The sequence below is a fragment of the Struthio camelus genome, chromosome 5 (genome assembly GCF_040807025.1).
Source record: "Struthio camelus isolate bStrCam1 chromosome 5, bStrCam1.hap1, whole genome shotgun sequence".
In the NCBI taxonomy this organism is placed as follows: Eukaryota; Metazoa; Chordata; class Aves; order Struthioniformes; family Struthionidae; genus Struthio; species Struthio camelus.
Genome location: NC_090946.1, coordinates 32,979,964 through 33,002,965, shown reverse-complemented (window position 1 = coordinate 33,002,965; position 23,002 = coordinate 32,979,964). Strand labels below are relative to the sequence as shown.

Genomic DNA, 23,002 nt, shown 5'->3' with positions numbered 1-23,002 from the left:
AGCTTTGCCAGCAGGTCAAGGGAGATGATCTTTCTCTTCTACACAGCCCCGGTGAGGCCACATCTGCAGTTCTGGGTCCAGTGCTGGGCTCCACAGCACAAGAAAAGGCTTGCAAAGCCTCAAGCAAGTCCAGCAAAGATCACAAAGATGATGAAGGAACTGGAGCTTTTGATATACATGGAGAGGCTGAGAGAGACTGTTTAGCCTGGAGAAGTAAAGGCTCGGGGCTGGGGGGGGGGGGAGGAGGGAGGGGGGCAATGACTTATCAATGTTTGTAAACATCTGATGGGATAGTGTAAACAAGACAGGGCCAGACTCTTCTCAGTGGTGCCCAGTGACACGGCAAGAGGCAACAGGCACAAATACAGGAAATTCCATCTGAACATAAGAAAACACTTCTTCACTGGGGTAGCAGAGGGTAACAGAGCACTGGAAGAGGGTTGCCCAGAGAGATTATGAAGTCTCCATCCATGGAGATATTCAAAATCCAACTGAATGCATCCTGAAAAACCAGTTCTAGCTGTTCCTGCTTTGAGCAGAGGGTTGGATGATCTCCAGAGGCCCCTTCCAGTCCCAAACATTCTGATTTTGTGATTCAGTACCATCAAAATAATGGAAATTTATGATCCTCTTCAGTGGGGGAACCTGCCCCACATTTAAAAAGTTTTTTGCTCTTTTATACTAAGGATTTGGGTAATCAAAATTATTTTTCAAGAAAGATAAAATAAATATCATTTCTCCTTACAGGAAATTGACAATGTTAAGACGACAATGATTATTAAACTTCAGTAAGGTATTTTCTTTACATGAACCTTCATGGTTAAATCTTTCCACTACAGTCAGTCTTATCTTTGCACACAAAGTCGAGATAAATTTTCTGTTTAAACCACATATCTTCATTTTTATCTATCTTTTTAAACAAACTATGGAAATGATTCAGCTACCTAAGCTCATGTAATTCCATCCTCACACTGCATGCTGTTATGTAAGTTTGGGGCAAGAAAAAACACCGTTTTTCCTAGAGTAAGGAGTGTGTTAACCCTGGTCTACATTCCTTACTCACCTTTATCAGATATTCTACCCTGCAATTCTTTATAAGAGGTAAATTGTTTTAAATTGCCATGTTCCCCATACAAAGTTTAAACTGATCAGAAGAATCCAATTCAGTATGTATTTATATATGGTGGTGGGCTGGGGGAGGGATTGAAAAAAGCAAACACTATGCTTCAGAATATTTCTAGGCAATTAGATACCAAACTCTGTCACAAACTAGCAGTAGGGGAAAGGCATAACACAGCATTGCTCAGAGCATCTAAATACAGACTACTGTTCTACAGAGTAAATAAATAAAAACAAAAGGCTGCCCATTCCACTACTGCAACAAACAAAACATTTGCTTCCTCTCCCAACAGAGATTCTTTTTTCTCCTTTTCTTTACAAAACTAGAAAAATATATATCTGCTTTTTCTTTTCTACATCAGAGATGGCCTTCATCTAAAAATCTGGCCTGAACATATTTGATCATGCCTTACACTGATAGTATAAGGACCTTTTCATCAAAGAATCTTGGAGCGCTTCATAAAAGTTCATAACAAAATATTATTTCTAAGCATTTACAGTTCTGAAAATATAACCATAAAACAGTAGTAGTACTGGAAAGGATACGCTGACTGCCCTTACTTATTTGTACCCATCAAAAAAGACGTAGTATTTTCCAAATGCAACCCAAATTATATTCCAATTAAGATTTTCACTACCATTGTCAAAAAATATATCCTGACACGTATCTGCATAAACATACAAGCAAAGCTTGAGGCTAGCCAACGTGGAACAGCAGAAGAGAAGATTAAGCAACAAAGCTTCCCTTTAAAACGTGATACTCTAGCTGCTGAAGGAACAGGCTGCAGAGCCTTGTCACCATAGCCAATCGGAAGCAGGGGAAGAGGGGATTTTCAGTATAGTTTATGAAACACAGAATAGTTGAGGTTGGAAAAGACCTCTGGAGATTGTCTAGTCCAACCCCCCTGCTCAAGCAGGAACAACATGGAACAAGATGAAGTCCGAAATGGATTAGAGTCATTGACAAAAGACAACGTAATTAACAATTCACGTAAATTTATAGAGGATCAACACATCAGAAGAACTGAACCGAGCAATGCCTTTAATGCAAGTATCGTAACCACAACGTTCCTCCAGTTTTAAATGCGCTAACTAGGAGGATTATCCCAAGTGACCTACAGATATATATTTAGTGTACTACACAATATCTTGAGTTTATAAACTGCAGAAACAATATTTGCATGCTTTTCTTACATGAAAAATTCAAGTTGAATTACTAACAAACTCACTGCATGTTACAGCAAAATAATAATTCTTTCTTCAGCCTGGAGAATGTGAAAACCTTTTTCCTGGCAAGAATTGCCACACATTTCCCACTCTACATTTGGGGAGTCCACAACCAAGCTTGCAAAAAAAATATACTTGGAAAACTAAATTTATAAACGCTCAGATTACCTGACAAGCTCAGCGTGAATTTATCCCTTCTCAGTATTTGTAGATTGAGATCCGTATGCACAAGTGATTACAGAAAGTTTTTTCTAATATGTCAGCACACAGTCACCCTTAAAGACTTAAAGTGACCTAAGCTGCCTTAAACACTAAAAGCAGCTTACATGAAGACCCCTGTTCTTTAAAGAAGGAAAATTAAAAATGCAAAATTATGTTAAAATGTGAAGTATATTAATTGAGTACTGGGATGCAGCGTTAAGTTCCTGCAAAAACTAGAATTACTAATACACAGGTTCTCTCCAAAGATACAAGTTCTCCAATCAATACCGTTAACCATAAGTGATCTACACATAGCAAATATCCTGACATCAGACTAACATTCACATTTCTACATTAATTGCCAAACAACCAAGGTATGTTTTTTGTCCTTATAACTTTTCACTTAAGTTTCTATGCTCCTCTCTGGATAGCATTTTGGGGTTTTAAATGCAGCGTTATCACATCACATTAGGTGAATGTGTTCCCAGTACAACTCAATAAAAATCACATAAAGAGTTTGTGTTTTTTAACCTATTAATAGGTTGTTTCCCTATTCTAAAAGCACCTGACTGCCAAGTTTCAAAAGACTGTTAATTATCTTACAAGCACAGTAATACACCACAGACAGATGAATACTTACATTTCTAAAATCAAATCCTATAGTATGATTAAAATTAACATCTCTTTCTCCTAAATAAATAGCAGAAAGGAGAATCCAAAGTCATAGGTCAAAGGATATTAAGACATTAAGAACCTGAAAAGAAAAACGTTGTATTTTTAATTTGTATTGATCATAAACAAATTAAGAGAATCCAAGGGCTTGTTTAAAAAAAAAAAAAATTCAGATTGCAGTTACAGCTGCATAGCCATGCTGAAGCTCTTAAGTCTTGCTGGCAAGTACCTTAAAAGTAATTTTCTAGCATAATCTTAAAAAGGAAGAGAGGAGAAACAGCAGCACTGACACATGAAGAATTCTCTATCTTCAGAATACCAAGACAAATGCCACTTTTTTAAACAAGTGGCTGCAGGTAAGCTAGCACAGATGAGCATACATGTGAAATTCAGCTGGTTCTAAAGTTATTAGCTTAATTTAAGAATTGCTTGTTTTGATTAAAGCTCTTTTCACCGAAGCTTATGTACAGCATGTTACATTAGACTGCCACTCACTAGCACAGGACTGTAACATGCAAAATGTAACAAACCCAATATCAAACACCTGCACATAGTAACAGAGGCTTACCTTTCAGGGCTAAATCTATAAATCACCGCTAAAAACAAATAAAAATCATTTCTATGTAGTAACCAAAATGTCCTCCCTATAAATAAACTAAGGAAAATAATAACTGTACTTTCAGACTTCATAAAACCTTTGTATTAAAGGTACTGATGGACCATCAAAACACCACTAAGATTCACCCTCAAATACAAGAAAATGTAAAACTAATTTTAAATTTAGTCTAGCTAGAACATCTATTTATAATCAAGATAATCTAAATTAGAAGCAGAGTATGAACAACTGGATGCTAACAGTGGGCAAACAGATTACTGTTGGATAGGGGTGTGATGTCTCAATAAAAAAAGCAAATAGATTCACACACACAGGTACTTCAGTGAGAAAATGATAAGTCAGACTAAATGCTAGAGACTTAGTCCTGAATATACTCCTATAGAAGATAAAATTGTTTGGCAGATCACAGAACAGTTAACTCCATATTCTGAAGGTTTTAGACACGAATTGTCTCTTTCGATGCCTTGGAAAGAAGGAAGAGTTAGGGAAACTAAGACTTTCTGAGACAGTCAGTGAGGTATTCCAAACACTAACTCACATCTGCATCTGACTCAAACTAGTGTAGATTTTTAGTATATTGTGTGTGTGTGTGTATATATATATACACATACATATATATATATATCTCCAGTAATTTACTAACATTAAGAGTCAAATAATATTTAACAATCACAAAAATTTTAGTTGGGATATTGTTTAAAGATGTTTATATAGAGACATACCTGAGTTTAATTGAACACAAGCATAAATAGACACACAGTATTTGTAACTGAAGTGTTTAGTAGTGATAGAATATTCACTATAGACAGAATGCAGCTAAAGATGGCCTTCAGGGGACTCACTTTAAATTAAGATACTTTGAGCACCTTAATAAATTTGAAGCCAAACCAAAATCATAAGCAGCTTTTCTCTATGTTTAACTCCATATTACAGGAGAAGCTCAATAATCACTCACACACAGTTTCTAACTGAAAATTCTTCCTGATCCTATATACAAACAGTTTGAATAAAGAAATTCTGAAACCCACTTACTTTAATTTTACTTATCTTGCATAGAAATAAGAAGTCTGATAAGTTTAAGATTAAAGATGGTCTTAAGCGTGTTGCTACATTACAAAAGCATAATATTCATTCATCAGCTTGTAAAATTCTGTAATACAAATACTACAACCTTCTTCCAGATAGAAGTGGCTGTGAATTCATCAACAGTGCTCTTATCTGTACTAGACACCTGTGTCTGTGTATATTAAGCTCTAGTTTTCTCTGTACAAAGTATGTTATCATTTACAGAAATCTGCACTGAATTCTACTAGCAAAATTGACCCTTAGTGTGTAAGGCCTCAACTGCAAAAACTAGTAGTCATGCTGATTATAAACCATGTCAATATGCACAAGCAGTAACTAACAAAACCAGGAACTCACCAATCTTAAGTTCAAAATTCTACTTTAAATACAGGAGTGCCACACATGTTTCACAGAGTAATTTATAAGTTCAAAGTACACTAATCTTAGTTTTATACAATATACTCCAGAAAGCATGTAAAGAGCATGAAAAATAAGAGACCAACCATTCATCTGACCATAATTTCAATCATAACTAAATACATTTACATTAAAAAGACAAGTTCTCTAAATTCGCAGAGTAAAAAGTTAATTTTAAATACTTCTGTGGAGAATTCTGTGACGAATAAGCTTACTTTTAAATTCTTGCATAGTAGTTTGTTTCACCAAGTTCATCTTCCAAAGTCAGAGTACACTTTGACTAGGGCAATCCGTAGAGAAGTCAACTCCCAGAAAATAAAAAACATTGCCAAATTAAACAGAACCTAGTTATTTCATCAAGATAGCATCGATCTAGTTTGTTTTCAGCTGTTCATATGGGGAAACCTATCAATTTACTCAATATCAAATGTTACAGATAAGCCCATCTATATAGGATCATCATGCTTTTTTTTTTTTTTTTTTTTGTAAACTAGAGAACCACAACAAGTCTTCCTACTTTAAATAGCTGTTTCAGTTTTGTATGAGCCAGAACAGGTTGCCCTTTAATTACAAACTGATCACAACAATACAAGTATGCTAGAAAAAGCCTGCTTCTCTAACACTTCAGAGAATGAGCATCACTGCGGCAGAATAAGCTACATTTACTTTTATAACTTACAAGATGTGCAAACAGACAAGTACTGATTTGTCATTTGGAAACTACATATGCACAAATGCGAGCCTCTTTCTTATACACAGAAATCCAGTGAAAGTAAGGAATTAAATACAGGGATTCTATTAGAGACTCAGTCTCTTAATACTAGAGAAGTACTTTTGCCACAGAAGCAATCAATTTGCATGCCTTCTTTTATACAAGAGGAGTTTCCATCAATCATCAGAACAGTCTACTAGCTGATTAAACTAAATATATAAAAGATAAAGCACACATGCAAACAGTTCTACGCAATACTCTAAGATAAAATACTCCAAAAGAACTACAAAGGCTTGTTACAAGCTACAAGCCAAGCTAAAGGAGAAACAATACACTGCTTAGAGAGTAACTTAGTAATTCATGCAATTATACTAGTATTTGTGCAACTATTCAAATTGATCAACTACTACTGATTTTCTACTAACTAGTAAGCAATTACTACAAAAAAAAAAGAATCAAACAATAAAAAATAAAACTTGGTGAGGAAAACAAAATACTTGGTGAGGAAAAGCCTTTTTTCCCCAGGGGGAGGGGAGAAAAAAAAAAAAGTAGTACAGTTGTCAGTAAATTTAAACTTATCCTGCTTCCACCCCTACTTGAAATCCACAGCTAAAGAATGGGTCATTTGAGGCACTAGTTCAAAAGAATGCTCAGTTTGCAGTAATTAATACAAAAGTTTAAATAGTTTCAAATGTTATAGTCACCACAAAGTTTCCGCAGGGAATATTTATTAGAATTTTTAAAAAGCATTCTGTTTCATCATTTGTCAGAAGTCTATATATACACAAAGTAACTGACTGTTTACTGTAGCAACAACAAAAGTTGTCAAATACATAAGATATTATTTCTGATTTGTAGCAACAATAAAATATTTCAGGAACGTAACTTGAAGGCATCATCGTCACTTGCTGTAATTGTTTAAACTTAAGCACCACTGAGGATAAAAACAAGATAAATTTTTTCAGCAGCAATCTATAAAAATCCATTCTTTGCTGTATATTTATCTAAAGTTCCAGTAAAATTTCTCTCAACTATGAGACGCTGCTTCCTACAGACTTGACGTGAGACATTTATGACATTCTTGAAATTTGGAATTCAACTGCATTAATCTTTTATCTTTGAAAGAAATGCTTACATATTAGTAGCTTATAGATTTAGGAAAGAAATCTGAGAATTGAAAAGGGAAAAAAGAGGAACGGTACAGTTTAGAGCCTTGGTGATTCTACTCAGTCACAAATTCAAGTGTAACAGTCTGTAGACCATACAACTGGTTAATAGCATACATTAATGCAGCAGATCTAAAATAGTGGCTAACGAGAAGCCACAACTATTACAATAAAAAACAAAGGAAAAACAAATAATGATTTTTGCCTGAAGCACATGATTTAACACAGGAAGCAGCAAAGGCTGGAAACTTTTCCTTTCTGATTTCTACCATACCGTAGTAATACAACTATATGAACATGTATTACTTTTTATTTCCTATTCCTGAGTTATTTCCAGGACAGCTTACCATACTAGGAGTCATACAGTGACTACGCTAGGATGAAAGTAGTGGAAATAAGAAGGTTTAAGACTACTGTTTTAAAGAGTATAAACAGTAACTACAATATTTAAGGATATGTAAACATTTGGAAAATAATATGTATTCTTGGAATAACATGTGTGTACATCACTATCATGACATACTTGGAATCATAACCAAATATGCTAGGAAGTATAAGGTTATCATCAGTCATTTGAAGACTGAAAGCAGTCCCTGCTTTGACTATCATCAGATGGGTTCTTGCAGCTTTTTGAAATTTTTCAAGGTTAAAAAGGTTCAGTTGTATTCTTTTTAACTAGAATGGATAAAAACAGACAAGTTCTGTAGATATGAACTATTTTTCCTAACTACACACTACTGTCCTATATAATACTTTTAGTAGCACAGGCTGTATGTTAGTTTACTGCCTTCCTGGTAGAAAGCTCCTCCAGAAGCTAATCATTAGTAACTCCTATCAAACACAAATCCATACTCCTAAAAGGCACTAAGCGAGGTAACCAAAACGCTCAGATTTCTGTACTGCCACGGCAACACAGCACGTATTCACAAGGTAGCAGTCTTAAACTTCCCAGTTTTTGAATCTAAGTCCATAACAGTATCAGAATGGTTTGCTTTCTCTCCAACAGCTTATATGTAATCCTTGAGCATATGAATGAATAAGGCAGATAGAAACTGCATTTAAAAAAAAAATTACGAGAGTGGTAGAAGAAAGTCCAACAAGTTCTATTACACAAAAGGATGTAGATACACCTTAACGTTCAAGCTGCCCCTAAGCCAAAGAAACACCAAAAACCAGGAAAGCATACAGGAGGGAAAGGGCTGGTCTTTGGTTGGTCTCTACTTTTGCATGTCTCAAAGTAAGCAACAACAAATACCTTCAGGAAAATACTAGGCTAGATTGATCTTCCCCTGACATAACCTGACTTTTAAGTAAATTGAATAAAGAAAAAAACAAAAACAAAATGACACAGAAAAAAATTATCACCAGATACCCTCCTTTGAAAATGTCCATACCTGTGGAAGTGCAGTATTGAGCTGTCTCTGCAAGGAATCTCTCTCATGACCAACTTCATGTAGCTTGCCCTGGGTCAACGCTAGCGTCTCCTGAGTTTCTCTTAGCGTTTCCAGAAGGCGATCCCTTTCTTCCAACATGGACACCATTAACTGCTCAAAATGGGAATCAGCATCTGACTGTAACGGGGAACCTGAACCATGGCCTCCATTTCCCCCAGAGGGAATCTCTGCCTCACTGATGGTTGGCATCACCTCACACATCATCTTGAAATAAAACAAGAGAAATAAAAACCATAAGTCTCAGTCAAACAAATCTAAACATGATAAGCAAAGGAACTTGGGATACTACCCATAACACCAATTTAGCTTTCCCAATGATAGCATCAGCAAAGGTTGCCAACACCTTTGTGCTTGCCACTGTTTCATTAAGACTGCAGGAGAAAAGGTATACAACCAATTTAATCACTTTATAATGAGAATCTTGTGACTTCTTGCAAAATCAGATTTCTACAGCTACATTTCAAACTATGATCTCATTTTAACAGATTTATATTTTTGTTAAGAGGAAACTGTTGCTGAGGTCTTTGAAAAAGAAAGATAAAGCAAGCAGCAAGACACAAAAATTATATACTTAAACTTGTTACTGATTATATTGCATATTTTGAGAATCATTATCTGTCTTCTCCAACTCCTACCATACACAAAGAAGGTATTCTAAACAACTACTTTGAGCTTATGCTAGGAGCAGAACCTCTATGGTAAATTTGATGCATGTAAATTAACAGTAAATCCAGATTCTCCAATTCAAGAGAGAAACATGTAAAAGAAGATAAAAGCCCTCAACAGTAATAAAATAATAAGAGAAAGTAAGATGTCGTTATTAAGTGGTACCAGCTGTCACTGTTGATAACAACAGTAAATGTAAGTGAAAATAATTGAAGTCACAGTATGAACACAGTTAACAGTACAAATTTAATTACATTACTACTGTTAAACTGGATGGATGCTTTAAAGACCCCAAGCAGATCACCACAGGAGACAGAAACTTTTTAAAAAGCATAGGAAAAAAAATCACACATGTGATTACTGCACATTCTCACTGAACCTTCTGAAGGTCCTGAAGACCTCTGAAGGTCTCCAGACAGCCTCTCTCAACAACACAAACCTACGAGACCCTAAAACAGATAAGAAAAAAGTTCTCTCACATCCTCCCAGGTACCATAACGTTTGTTCTCAGCCTTTAAGTTCACATTGATATCTGCACATTTTAAAGAACAATTAAACTTATTCAGAGCATTACCGTGGGACTACACCTCTGAATCTCTTGAAAAACTTCAAAAAGTCTGAAATGCTGCAACATTTTTATGCATGATTACCAAAAGGCCTGTATTTTCGACACCACTACGTTATTTACCTTGTTCAATGAAATAAAAAGGCTTGGAAAACAGGCGTCAAGTTTCCTGCAGTACCAGTTTTTCTGTTTTTAGTCTTCTGTTATCCCCCAAAACTTTTCAGATTGCAAACTATCCATTCAGCTCTAGCCCAACGTCTATGTAATTGAAATACTCCATACACACGAAAATGAATAAACCTGCGGGGCAAAGAGCTGATCCAGTAAAAAGCAGCAGCAACTTCAGCTAACTACTCAAGTCCCCAGAACAGAGAACGTGAAAATAAACCTTTTCAGCTTCCCATCTCTCTATTACTGGCCCATAGTTCCTGCAACAGCTGGAATCACGTGCAGAGAAAAAAAAATACTCTATGCCGCTGGTGCAACAAGCTTCAATAGTTCATTGCTCTGAAATTCCACTCAGGTCACAGTCACTTTATTGAACAGAAAAAGGACAGGACGGAACAACGACTTGAGTTTTCTTGCAAAGGATTTGGAAAAGCCTCCTTTTTTTCCTCCTCTATTAATTCCAACAGGAGGCTCTCCTTTCAGTTTCCTGGGCCTTAGCTCAAACATTTATAATCCCAAAAGCGAGGAGCTGATACCGGTTTGAAAGGCGAGCAGAAGGGAGACTCGCAGCTTCGCCTGCATTACTCCTCCAGCCGCTTTACAGGCGCACTCTGGCCCCGGCCAGTCCCACCGACGATGCTGCGGAATTTCGATATCCAGCCGAGAGGGATGAAAGAAACCAGCCGGGAAACGGAGGCAGGCGGCGCAGGAGGCGGCAGGGCCCAGGAGCCACGGGCAAAACCGGCAGCTCAAGGCCGGCTCTCGACGCCTCTCTGCCCTGCGGAGGCCCCGGCAAACAAAGATGCACCGAGACGGCGAGACAGGGCTCCCTGCTCCCGCGGGAGCGCCGCGCCGCGCCGGGCCTCCCTGCGCGGCGGCGCAGCCCCGCTCCGCGGCAGCCCGCGCAGGGCCGGCTCGGGCCGCCGCAGCGGCGAGCGCGGCCGCGGAGGCCCCGCGCCCAGCGGGGCCCTCGCTAGGGAGCGGCGGGGCCGCGCGCGTCGCCGCGAGCCGGGCCCGGCTCCGCCCGCCGCCACCTCCGCGGCCGCGGCGGCCGGCGAAGGGCTGGCCGAGACCGGCTGGTGCCGCTGCTCCGCGGCGGCGGCCTGCGTCCGCCGGTGCCGCTGCGGCCTCAGGGGGCGGCGCAGGCCCCGCGCGCTCCGAGCGCCCCTTCACGGCCGCCAGCCGGACCCCGAGCCCGACCCGCCGCCGGCCGCGCCAGCCCCGGCCGCCGCCGCCAGCCCCCGCGCCGCCGCCGCCTCCCGCTTCTCCCGGCGCCCTCTGCGGTCCTGCATAAATTACTCCGGGGCCCACAATGCCCCGCGCGGGGGTCGGGCGCGCCTACCTTCCCGCCCCTGCCGTCGTCCGTGGCCGCGGGTTCGAGCCCCGCTCCCCCCCGGTGCCCTGCCAGCGATGCTCCCGCCGCCCGCGGCTGTCAACCCGCGAGGAGGGCCGGGCCGGGCCGCGCCGCGCCGCGCCGCGCCGCCCGCCTCCGCGCAGGGAGGCACGCTCGCTGAGGCCTCAGCAGCAAGGGCGCCCGGCGCTCAAGGGCGCTGTGTGTGCCAGTGTTGCCCCGTAATTACACGCGGGGACGGCTGGCGAAGCCTCCTTCCTCGGGCTCTGCGTGTCCCGGCACGGCCCTGCCAGGCAGGTCTGCCCGCTCCTGGCAGCGGCCACGCAGCCCGCGGCGGGCATCGCCCACTCCCTCCGCCTTGGCCTCAGCCTTGGCCGCAGCCAGGCCCCGGGCCTGGGCCTGGGCCTACCCCCCCGAGCCACAGCCGGGCCCCTCGGCCTGCGCTCTCCACCTTCATTCAAAAAAATTAGCTAGCGCTCACACAGCTATGGGGTGATGGTTTTAACCAATAATCCTGTATGACTAAGGGCTCTGGCATGAGTAAAGGGGCTAGAGGAGGAACGGCCTGTATGGGTCTCCTGTCCGCGCAAAGCGGCAGATGAAACGGCGCGAGGAGCTTTCTCCCACCACCGTTGGTACGACGTTTGCGCGCGGTCCCAGGGGCTGGTCCCGGCTAGGAAGGTTTAACCTGTGGGGCAGGACTAGGAGAAAAGCAGGTGAGCCGCGCTGGCCGAGCCTGTAGCACCGACACAGTTACACCAGCGAAAGGGGGTTTCACTGGTACAGCTTACTCCCCACAGGAAATGGGGTTTGGCTACACTGACAAAAGAGCCTCCCCCGCCCCGCTCCCCCAGTTTAAAACTGTTTCCAAACAGCATATAAATACTTTCCGCTTGCACGTACATAGCTTTCACTCTGTTCCAGGTTCATCATGTTTGTAAGGCTTTTTCACACAACGCAGTAGGGTTTTAATCTGTACGCAAAGCTTAGAAAAGTACTCTCTGTACCCTTTGTAAAAAGTTTGTGTTACTACTTTAAAGCGTCACTGAATAAAGCATTTGCATTTTAGACCCCGTTCTTTCTTTTATAAATGCAAAGCTCCAATAAGCGTCAGGGGCCGGTTACACAGTTGCAGGTCATGCAAAAAAATAACAGTCCCTGAACTGAAGCTCATGCAGTTTTATGACTGAGTTATGTGACACCTAATTTGTAAACACAACGTAGAGGCACCTAGAACTGACTAGAGTTATTAATAAGTCACTCTTCCTTCCCCCAGGCAGGAAAACCTTTACAATTATGAACTTAATACATTGTGCTCTGTATTTGCCTTTGGTATTTGAGCCCTAGGGTGAATTCAGATCAGATTTTTAAGTTTTTTCTCTAGAACCATGAGATCTAGATTTTTTTTTTCTCTTGAAGTGTCTGATGTAATCACATGACTCCGGAAGCCAGGACTTTAAGGAAAAAGCCAAATATTAGGAGGCACATTCAAATCATGAGTTCTACCAAATACTGGCTAGCAGAGATTCAATGCCAAATAATACACATCTGAACTGTAATTGTATAAAATACCGAGATCTGACTTTTCAATACAGAAACAGTAGCAAAAAAGTTAAAATCAATTGTGTCATTCCGGAGGAAAGCCCCCTAATGATATGGAATGACCTGTGTTGTCAAATAGTCTCAATACAGCGCAGTGCTATTCCTTATAAGATTGGATATATTTATGCTGATATATTATATGCTTATTAGCTTTGATTTTAACATAACCTTAAAGTGATCGTAGGACAGGTGGAAGGAAGAGGCTTCCGGGCTTCAACCTGTTATTTTGCCCACACTGAGGCTTTCTTTCACATAATTGATATGTAGAACTAGCGACAGAATTTGGGCCGTGGTTATGAAGAACAGCAACAGATTTCTGAGGTAAAATAAAGGTAATTACTTAGTGCTTAAGACTAGGCCCAGAAGATTACCTTGAAAATAATCGGCTCTTTTATTTCTAAGCACATTTCTACAGAGCCTGCTTCTATTTCATTGTCCCAAATGCTCTGTTTGTCTTTGCATTAGTAAAATCATCTCCTATAACTCCTATGCAATTCATGGACAAGTATATTGCTTATACTGTAAGTCCTGATTTTGTTTGCTTTTTTAAAGAAAACAAAAATGCTCTGCTAACTGGATCGTCTCTTTGAAAAGTTAAGCAAAGCACTGGTAAGAATATTTAAATTCTTTCTACGTACGTGAAAAACTAACACATTTTTCTGAGCACAGTCAGAAACACGTGGAAGAGTCGGGGAGTGATTTCCCTAAATCTCAGACTAGGAGTTTGGACTATTTTTCCCTTCCTCTATAATGCAATATTCAAGAAGAAAATACAAAGGAATAAGTAAGTCAAATTTTTATCAGTCTGATAAAGTGATACCTAAAAAACTGGATAGCAATAAGTTAAAAAAATCAAATAAATTCCTTTTCCTCATTATTAAAAAATAAACAAAAACTATGGTAATTTTCTGGAAGATTAAAACTTTTTGCTCTACTGTCTTCATTTTGTACTGCAAGTCTAGTATCAAAGTGATAGCCTTGCTTAATTTTTAGTAGAAAGCCCTCAATATTGAAAATTAGTGATTCCATTGTGAAATCATTTATGAATAATAGCCAAGGGACCAGCTTTTTAAATAATGCCCCACAGGCCATTAGTCTTTTCATCTGTAGTTGCAGAGCAGCCATTTCAGAAATTATGTCCACTGATCTACTCTCGAGTTCAAACAGTTTCTAGATTTCATGCTTACACTTGCATGAAAATTTTCTTTGAACCACAGAAGAACATTTCATGTTAATTCTGAGGGGAGGAAAAACACATTTTACAAACACGCTAGTGGAGTGATAAACTATTGCTAAAAAGATCTCATTTTCCTGTCATTCTCCAAATGTTACTAGATACGGACCCGTACTGTTGGACAATTGTGCCTGAACTATTGCATGGTGAATAATGGAACTATTAAATATAACTGTCATGCAGGCATAACACTTAAAGTATGTTAAATTAAGTTACCATCAACTGATTTTGATAGGTATTTCGTAGGCTTCTTTATTACCAGAAAGGCAAAGCTGTTCCCCTGATAACAAGCAGAGTAGGATTTCATCCAGGCCAAAGCTACAATTGCTTCAATTAATTCAGAAATTTAGCTGTTCAGAAGGGAACAATTTGTAGGATTGGGATCATAATTATTTGTGGAAAAGAAACCAAAAAATTGCAGTACCTGCGAATTTCAGAAGATTTTCCAGTATTTTGGGGAATCTTGTTGCTACTAATTGCCAGCTAAATGAACAGTTCCAGCAGAGTGGCAGATATCCACATTTCAGAGTCAGCCGAGGCAATTGGTTCCCAGTGCTGAAGCCTGCTGCATTCCAGGGTCGCTGCTGGGTACTAAGACTACAGCTATAGACAGTTATCCATGACAGCCATGATGCTTATCACATTGCTCCTAAGTTTTGCAGAGTAGCACAGTCTCTTATTCCCCATAGCTTCTCCTTTTTAACCTCTCCCCCCATCCCTCCCACATCATATTACCCAGTAAGACACACAACACAAAGCACGTCCCTCACTTCTGACCCATAACATGACACTGTGCTGCACTGCGGACCTCGTATGCTGTACCTAAGCTGAGATCTGAATTTTTGTACCCTGTGAATATGTTCCTCTTACGGGTCAGCTGCGGCAGTGAGGGCAGCGGAGCCATGAGATGCCTTTACTGATAAGGAACTGCCGTTATTTTATCTTCATCCTTTGAGAGTCAGAGTTCAAATGGGCTTAGACTCTTTGACCTGGCTCTGCCTGACAAACGTTGCAACTCCGGCCGTCCTTCCCGATCACAACGCAGGTGGACAGTGCGTGCCAAAATCCCCGTCTTTTGTCATGACTACATTTGTCATACCAGTTCTGTCAATGAAGAGGACATCCAATCTAAGGAGCAGTCAAGGCAGCATCTTCAATTATAATGTGTTCAAGCAAAAATAAAACAAGACTGAGAAATACAGTCGAATTTACAGCTATATGAGCAAATACTATTTCATTTCAACTTGTCCTACATAAAAAATGAAAACTAATAATGTTAGTAAAAATAAACTATCCTGGTTTGATTTTCATTTTATGCATGAGTCAAAGGGAGAGATTCTGAATGTAAGGGCTAAAAGGTTAAACACCGTATTAGGCACAAAATTGATGATCTCTATCAAATTGGACACTGCACTAAGTCTAGTCAAGACTGATTTACCTCAGACCCAGGTTCTGTGGCACAAATTCATAAGCAAACCACTGTATTCACACGGATCCTAAAAGATATCTTTGCGTTTCTTTTGCATTTTAGGATGACTTGGAATGTGTTTTGTTATTTTTAAACTAAGTTTTGTTTTGACCTTAAATGGTTAAAAATAAAATGCTGTATATATCTACCAGCTATAATCATGCTTCATTATGAAAGCAAAGCAAACAACATACCACACAATTCAGAACCGGAGAATAAATGTTAATGACCTCCATCTATTAATCTTCACTTCAACCAGTTTGTTGACAAGGCATGAGCACTCTCGCGTTCAGCTGTCCCAGCTGCTCTCGCCAGCGGCCAGAGTGCCCGTCTGAGCAGCAGGAGGTTTCAGCTGTAGAGCCTCCTCAGCCTGAAGGAGTTCTCACCCATGTCTTTGTCACCCGCCAAATCTTGTCTTACCCTGTACATGGTTAGACAGCTTTCAGAGGGGAGAAGGAGGTGTTAATGGTCAGGCACTTCCTTTAGAAGTGGGTTCCAGTCCGCACAGACTCAGGCGGAAAGAGAGCTCACGTCACATACAAATGTCTGCTCTACAGAAAGGAGGCACCATTTCCTCACACACAGAGAGTTCGGCGTTTGTCCACGCTCAGAAGGACGGCTTAGTCCAGGAGCGAACTTGAATGCAGTATTTCCTTTTAAAAGTTTCCTATTTTGTTTTTTTTAAGCACTTCACACTGTGAATTCTACACTGAAAGCCTCGACCTCAGACAGAGCAGCAAATTCTAAGGCCCCTCAAAAACACTTCAAAGACCTGACTTTGAGGTCAGATTGCTACGCTTGTGTGGAGCCCACCGAAGCTCAGAGAGGATCAGCACAGCGTCAGGACTGCAAATGCCTCAAGTATGACCGAATAATCAGATCTTTGCATAATGCTCTGCGTTGCACACAACACACACACACACAATACCCAGGACACAAAGTCAGAAGAACTGCCAGTTATTTACAGTAAAATACCAAAAGATTTCTTGACATTCCTATTTACTCGGTAGTAAAGAAAAACGGTTTCCTTTTTAATTCCTGCTAGGCCTGTAACCCAAGACATACCATATAACACCAAGGGCTCTAGCAACCTAGGTCTTTTTAAGCAAATGAGTACGATGCAAGAGGTTCAGCAAGAGGTGCGGCTCCCCGTCCGTGCCGTTCCCTGGGATGTTACGCTTGCGGAGACGTCCCCAAAGAGCCGCGCTCTAAATCGGCCGACAGCAAAGCGATCGGTCCAGAGACCCAGGTCAAACATCTATCCCACTCTTTACGCCTCACAACCACATGATGAAATTCAAACAAAAGAAGTTAAAAACAGGGAGGAGAAAGAGCCAAAAAGCTTTCCTTTCCTGTCCCATGATAAATTAGATCCCAGTGTTTATCCAAGCTCAGCAAAACAGCAAGCTCTTCCTGCCCGCTCGCAGCCAGGGCGGTTCAGAGAGCGAGGTGGCCGCCGGCGGCCGGGCCTCGCCGCATTCCCGGCTGGCAGCCCGGCTGTGAGGACAAACACCTGCGGCCCGGCCCCCGCCGCCGCTCCCGCCGGCTGCGAGCAGCAGGCAAAACGCGCCCTTCGGCGGCGGCAGCGTTAACTCCGACGCTGCCCGCAGAGCGCTTTACGCTTCGGTTGCGGTGGAGTTCCTTTTGTGAGCCTCCAAGCCAGGCTAACGAGCACAAAACCACCGCCGGAAAGAGGCAAAGATTGCCTGCGTATTTTTGTCCTTCTGAGCTGAGCCGACGGTACCTTATTTACTCCTTGGCCCTTACAGATGACTTTGACTTATTGGCAAAATGTGTCATTGCATGCTGAAATGAATAGATGAAAGAAGAGGGTTTTTGCCAACGGCGCTGATCATTCTTTTGTCAGTAGATAGATGGGACCGAGACTATTCTTTCACCATAGCAAATGTATCTAGAGGTTGCTGGATGGAAGAGGCTCTTTGCCTGAGGGAGATGGAGTAAGAGGGGAAGAAGCTGGAGGGTGGCCTACAGACAAGAGGACAGAAGTAATTAATGGTTATGCCCATGTATAAAGATAAGAGCGCTGAGAAGTGTGTCAGCCCTCTGGCAACAGAAGCCATGATTTCTGGAAACCGCGGCTTGATGCAGTTCTTATTTACATCAACATTATATTTATATAAAATCAACTTAAATGGATATGTGCCTGATTTATATGCGTGTAAACCAGGTCAGAATCAGCCTCTCTGAAATTTAACAGGGTTTTGAGTTGGATTTACTTCATGTGATAGGAAGAAAAGTCTCCCCAAAACATGCAGAAAATGTCTTAAGACACCAGATGAACTTACAGCATTTGCCTTTATGGATGTCAAACCTATGTCTATACCAGAAATATTTTCCAAATTTAGCTACTCTTCCTCCAACCAAAAATATATATGTCTACACAAGTACAAGCCTGTTGAATTCAGAAAGGCTTTCGGCCCAAGGCTTTAGTTGTGCAATTTGCAGCTCAGAAATTATTGCAACTGTTGCCTTTTTTGTATGGATTTACAAGTGCAGAAATCCTGCTCAGCTGGAAGATTTTTCTAAAGAAAAGTATAACTTATTTCCATCTTGAGTGAAATATATCCCTAATATCTAATGCAAGTATAGTCTATACTAAGTGAAGATACTGATTTTAGCATATCTTTAAATAGTTTTTTTGGAATTATAATGAAAGATATGCACCTAAATGTCCATTCACTTATAACAGGGTTTTGCATTTTTTTACATTACACATACTTTAAAAAAGAATGTATGGCCAGATCCATGCAACATAGTTGTGAATAACATTGGAATAAGAAGCGTCTTGAGTTGAGAATTCAGAAACAGCTGTCGTAATGCATTTCCTGACTAACTAAAACAGGTTTGGAGACATTCCTCCTGACTGACCACCTACATCACGTACCCGTTTACCCCGGGTTCCCTCTGTAATCAGTGGAGCGCGAGAACCACTCCATGGGAGTGACTCCGATCTTTGGTGTGGTCCATGAATCACCCTCTCAAGATGCTTGTCTCTTCTCATTGACTACACAGAGAGCCTAGGGCAGCTGGACACCTGCCTTGGGAGCCACAGTTTGGGGTTTAAAACCGTGAGACGAATCCAGGCTGGGATGCTGGATACGTGCGAGGAGTAGCAAAGTGTGTTTGTAGGAGAGCAAGCAAAATGAAGTGAAATGTATTTAGAAATAAGCAGTTCTGTTACTGACTTTATTGCTTTGGATTTAGCAGCCATGGGTTTGTTATTTGTTAATTTTAAATGGTCTGGATTAGACAATTGTACTTGCAAAACTGGGGCCCAGAACTTCAGAGATCAGAGCTGTGGCAGTCTCTCAGAATTCGTGGCTCTGCGCAGTACCGGTAAAAATTCAATTATCAAGAAAAAAGAATAATGTTCTTTTTATTCCAAACACCTTGTCTACCTGTGCACTGATCCTCCCGTGAGTTCCGCAGACATGTAGCTTTTCACCTGCTTGTTTCTCAGGTCTCCAAGAGAGAACAGGAGTTAGTTTCTGGGAAGGTCATTGCAAAACGGGGGCTTCAGTTTCTAGAGTGTTTTGGGACCTATCAAGAGAAAAAAAATACATTTAAAAATTACATTCTTTTAACTACAATAGATGTAAGGAGCTTTATAAATAGTCTGACTCGAGTAAATAGGATTTGCATGTGAAGTAACACTTCTTTTAAAGGGAAAAAAGAGTTTAAAGGGAAAAAAGTTTTTTTCCAGTTTGGCTGCTATACAAAGGCTCCTACTGCTTCAAGTGGCTTTGGAGTAGGCACTAAGCAAACTGGACCATGATTTCTATGTACTCAGTATCCTCTATTATTAGTCCTTCATACTGTAGTAAAGTAGATAAAAGCATCTGAAAAACAAATAAAGAGATCTCGTTTAGTACTTGAGCCTATTTTTAATCCTTAACTGACGAGATTTCAAGTCAGTAAGATTTCAAGTCAGTAACATGCTTTTTACTACACATACATTGCTTGCATGAAATTATATCTAGCAATCATTATCTTCATTATTCAGATTCATGCTGAATTGAAATAGCTGTTTGTGCAGATAATAATGCTGGTAAGGTATTATTCCCACATTGTATATATGCAAACCATACAAAACAATTTTTCTGTGCAGCTAGCTTCAGCTTACAGGCAAATGGCAATGTAAATGATGTTTTCAGGGAATCCATTGGTTTATGTACGCAAGAGGCAAATATTTTTATTTCCACTATTTTAGAATTCCCCAATCTGTTCAAAGTATTAACTAAAAATACTCATTTGCTAAAATTAATTGGCTGAGATGGTGACTAAAAAACAGCATTGCCTCAACATGGAGTCATAAACAACACTGCAATAGATTAAAAAAAAATCTAAAAAGCATGGAAACTTGCAGTGAAAGCAGTGTTTTTTGCCAAAAAAAAAAAGACCTCCGGTTTCAAGGTAATCCTAAGGTTCAAATGAAATTATTTGTCAACAAGTACGGTGTATTAACTGCTATCAGAGGAAGCTCATTGCCCAGCGTTATTTTCCTGGTCTGATCAATGGCAATTCTGCTTAGGCAACCAGGTCATTTAAAACTATATTTTACCTTCAGCATTTGGAGAAGGAGGAGGTTGCTAGGTCAGGATCTGACGTGAAAGGTAAGTATGGGTGCAAGTCATATTGTAGTAAACATTCAGCACAGATCAGCTACTAGTAGCCCCGAGCAGAGTGACATTTAAAAGGAATCAAATTTAGAAGAAAACCTTCAGGGAAAAGGGACAATATTTCAGGAAAAAGCAGCTCTACGATCGCCAGAGAAGCAAAACAAGATCTTTGGGAACGGAACTCAAGTCAACTTGAAACAAATATGAAGAAAAACAATGGAAGTACAGTAAGGGTTGCTTCTGCTCTTTTGCAAAATTATTATAGCTTCTTTCTTTTTAGGTAAATCCTTCCCTGATTGCTTCTGCATTGGTCTGTACTTGCCCTCCACCGGCATGTCTGTGCCATAAACTGTATGCTAGTCTGGTGTTCAAGTTAAATAATGAATAAATGAAAGATGGCACACACCTGCCAACAAGCCAGCCAAGGGAGTTGCAAGTGCCTCTCATGCTTTGCTTTTAAGAAACATCATGATTTGGAACAAAATTCTCCCAAACCTTAAGAGTATGCAGAATGCGATCTGGCTCAGACACGCAGAGGGGAGGAGGGTCCACAGTGCCTCACAGAGGAAGCAGGACTCCCGCAGCCTGCCTCCTCCGTAAAACCCACCAGGCTGGTGGCTGCCTCTGTGCCTCCCTATTTGCACGGCTTATCCCTGCCACTAGATTCACTTTTCCTCTAAAGAAAGGCAGTTTCAGAGTTCCCGTCTGAGATGATCATTTTAGTCCTGCTAGCATTTCATTGTGTGGAGATGCATGTGTTAAGGATGTCTAGATCCTTGTCAAAGCATCTTTTTTAACAATAAATATAAACATAATGAAGCCTCCTGTGCCTTTTTGGCTTACCATCAGCAGTGTGTCTGTCTGTTACTAGCCTGACCAAAACCACCTTACCTCTGCACAGGAACCTCCTCTATAAAACTTCTATGACCACAGAGCACATGAAGCACATGAAAAGTGAGGAAGGCCTTTTGCAGCTTCTGCAATTAGAAGATTAGGGAATTAGGGGAGCCAGTGTAATTATTATGCACAGTAAGAGAGTAAAAATACTGATAATTCCCCTCTGGATTGTAAAGGCCACGTGCTTTAGTAACATCTCCTCCATCAACATTATTGATCTTCATGTATAGTACTTACAGCTTCCAGAGAAAATACCTAATTCTCTTGACCTGGATGGCAACTTTTCTATAACACACCCGAAACTCAACTAAAGTGGCCAAATAATTAGACTTCCATTTTTAGTCAGTAATATTTTGAAAAAATAATTAGCTTACTGAAAAGTTTAGTTTACTCCTTCCTGAAAGCACGTTTCTGGGCAAATTTCTGCAGTCAATTATAAAAAAAAAATCTGTTGTTTAGAACAGAACAAGACATATACAGCTTTGGATAGTTACTGCGCTTGCACGTTTTGGACAACTGATAATCTGCCCATTTCTTTTTATTGGTAGCTTTTTCTTTAATTAGTCCACGCTCAGTTCTGGTGAATGGTACTTAACATCGCAAACTGAAGCTAACATTGCCATAATTAGTTAGATTAACTTCCTGTTTTGATATTGGCATAATATAGCTTTGTGTCTGTCCTAAAGACACTGGTGCCAAGTCCAAAGGAGGGACTGTGTACAGTGGTGCACACATCAGTGGCGTGTACAGAAACTCACTGCAGAGGAGTGTCCTTTGGAGCCAGCAGTGGCTATACCAGGGAGAGCAGTGAAAATGGACTCTCACCACATATACTTGCACGTGAATATATACGAATACGAACACCACAGTTCATATTTCTTGCTTTAACTGGAGTCAGACTTCATATAAGCATGCTGTGCTTCTTGACCAGGTCACTCCATGTTCAAACATCTTACAGAACTGCATTTGTCTTCACCTAAGGCTTGATCCAGTGTGTCCTCAGCTGCCTTCAAGGTCTTAACGTGCAGTCTTTTAACTCCTCTTAGCTATCAACAAGTGATTTGCCCCTGTGTTTTGGCAAATATTGCTCTGTCACTGCAGTTTACTTTTTGCCTTTTTCTGTTTTTTATGGATGTCTTGTTCCTTTGTATGGAGGAATTACGTAGCTTTTATCAAACAACAATTAATGATGGCAGTAATTCAGTAAAAAGCTATTTATAACTTAGCTGCTGAAAGTGAGATTACATGGCCTGTAATTTGCAAGAGAAAAAAAAAAAACAGCAGAAAAAAATACAAAAAATTGCCCTCTCCCTGCTCTTTGGACAAGAATTGTTGTCAGCCGGACAAAAGCTGAAAAAGCCCTGTCAGTGTCTTGTCCCAAAAATCACATTAATTAGTTAATCCTACAAAGTGAGAAAAACAAGAAATATTTAACAAATGGCCAACAGTCATCATGTATGAGATATAAAGGGAAACAGAAACTCATGATAGGAAAAGACAGCAGACCTGACATTGTTCAACTATAGTATAACAAGCAGGGCAAAAGATTTTTTTTAATTCTCTTTTTTATTTCAAAGCTAAATTCCTGGTTCTCCTGAATGCTGTCCATATTAAAGATACTTCCACCATACCATCAGTTTGCACTGTAATTCACATTTGAAAGAGTCAACATAAATATTTACACATGAACAGATTCCAGGTTAGATCTACAAACTAAGTTACCACAATAGGCTTAAGCTTTTGCACAAAGAGATGGAGAACG

The 23,002-nt window shown here is 40.4% G+C and overlaps 1 protein-coding gene across 7 annotated transcripts in view; it reads right to left on the bottom strand.

The window, feature by feature from the left end:
- The window catches only part of PPFIA1 (PTPRF interacting protein alpha 1), a 63,255-nt gene extending 52,320 nt beyond the window's left edge, over positions 1-10,935 (bottom strand). For 6 of the 7 annotated variants that reach the window (XM_068945417.1, XM_068945419.1, XM_068945422.1 and 3 more), the window contains exons 1-2: positions 10,004-10,935; positions 8,590-8,853 (exon numbers count right to left, since the gene is read on the bottom strand). In XM_068945417.1, coding sequence (XP_068801518.1) covers positions 8,590-8,853 — 264 coding nt within the window. In that variant the 5' untranslated portion in view covers positions 10,004-10,935. The remainder of the gene's footprint in view (positions 1-8,589; positions 8,854-10,003) is intronic. The other variant, XM_068945418.1, reaches the window with a different exon arrangement.
- Positions 10,936-23,002: the final 12,067 nt, after the last annotated feature.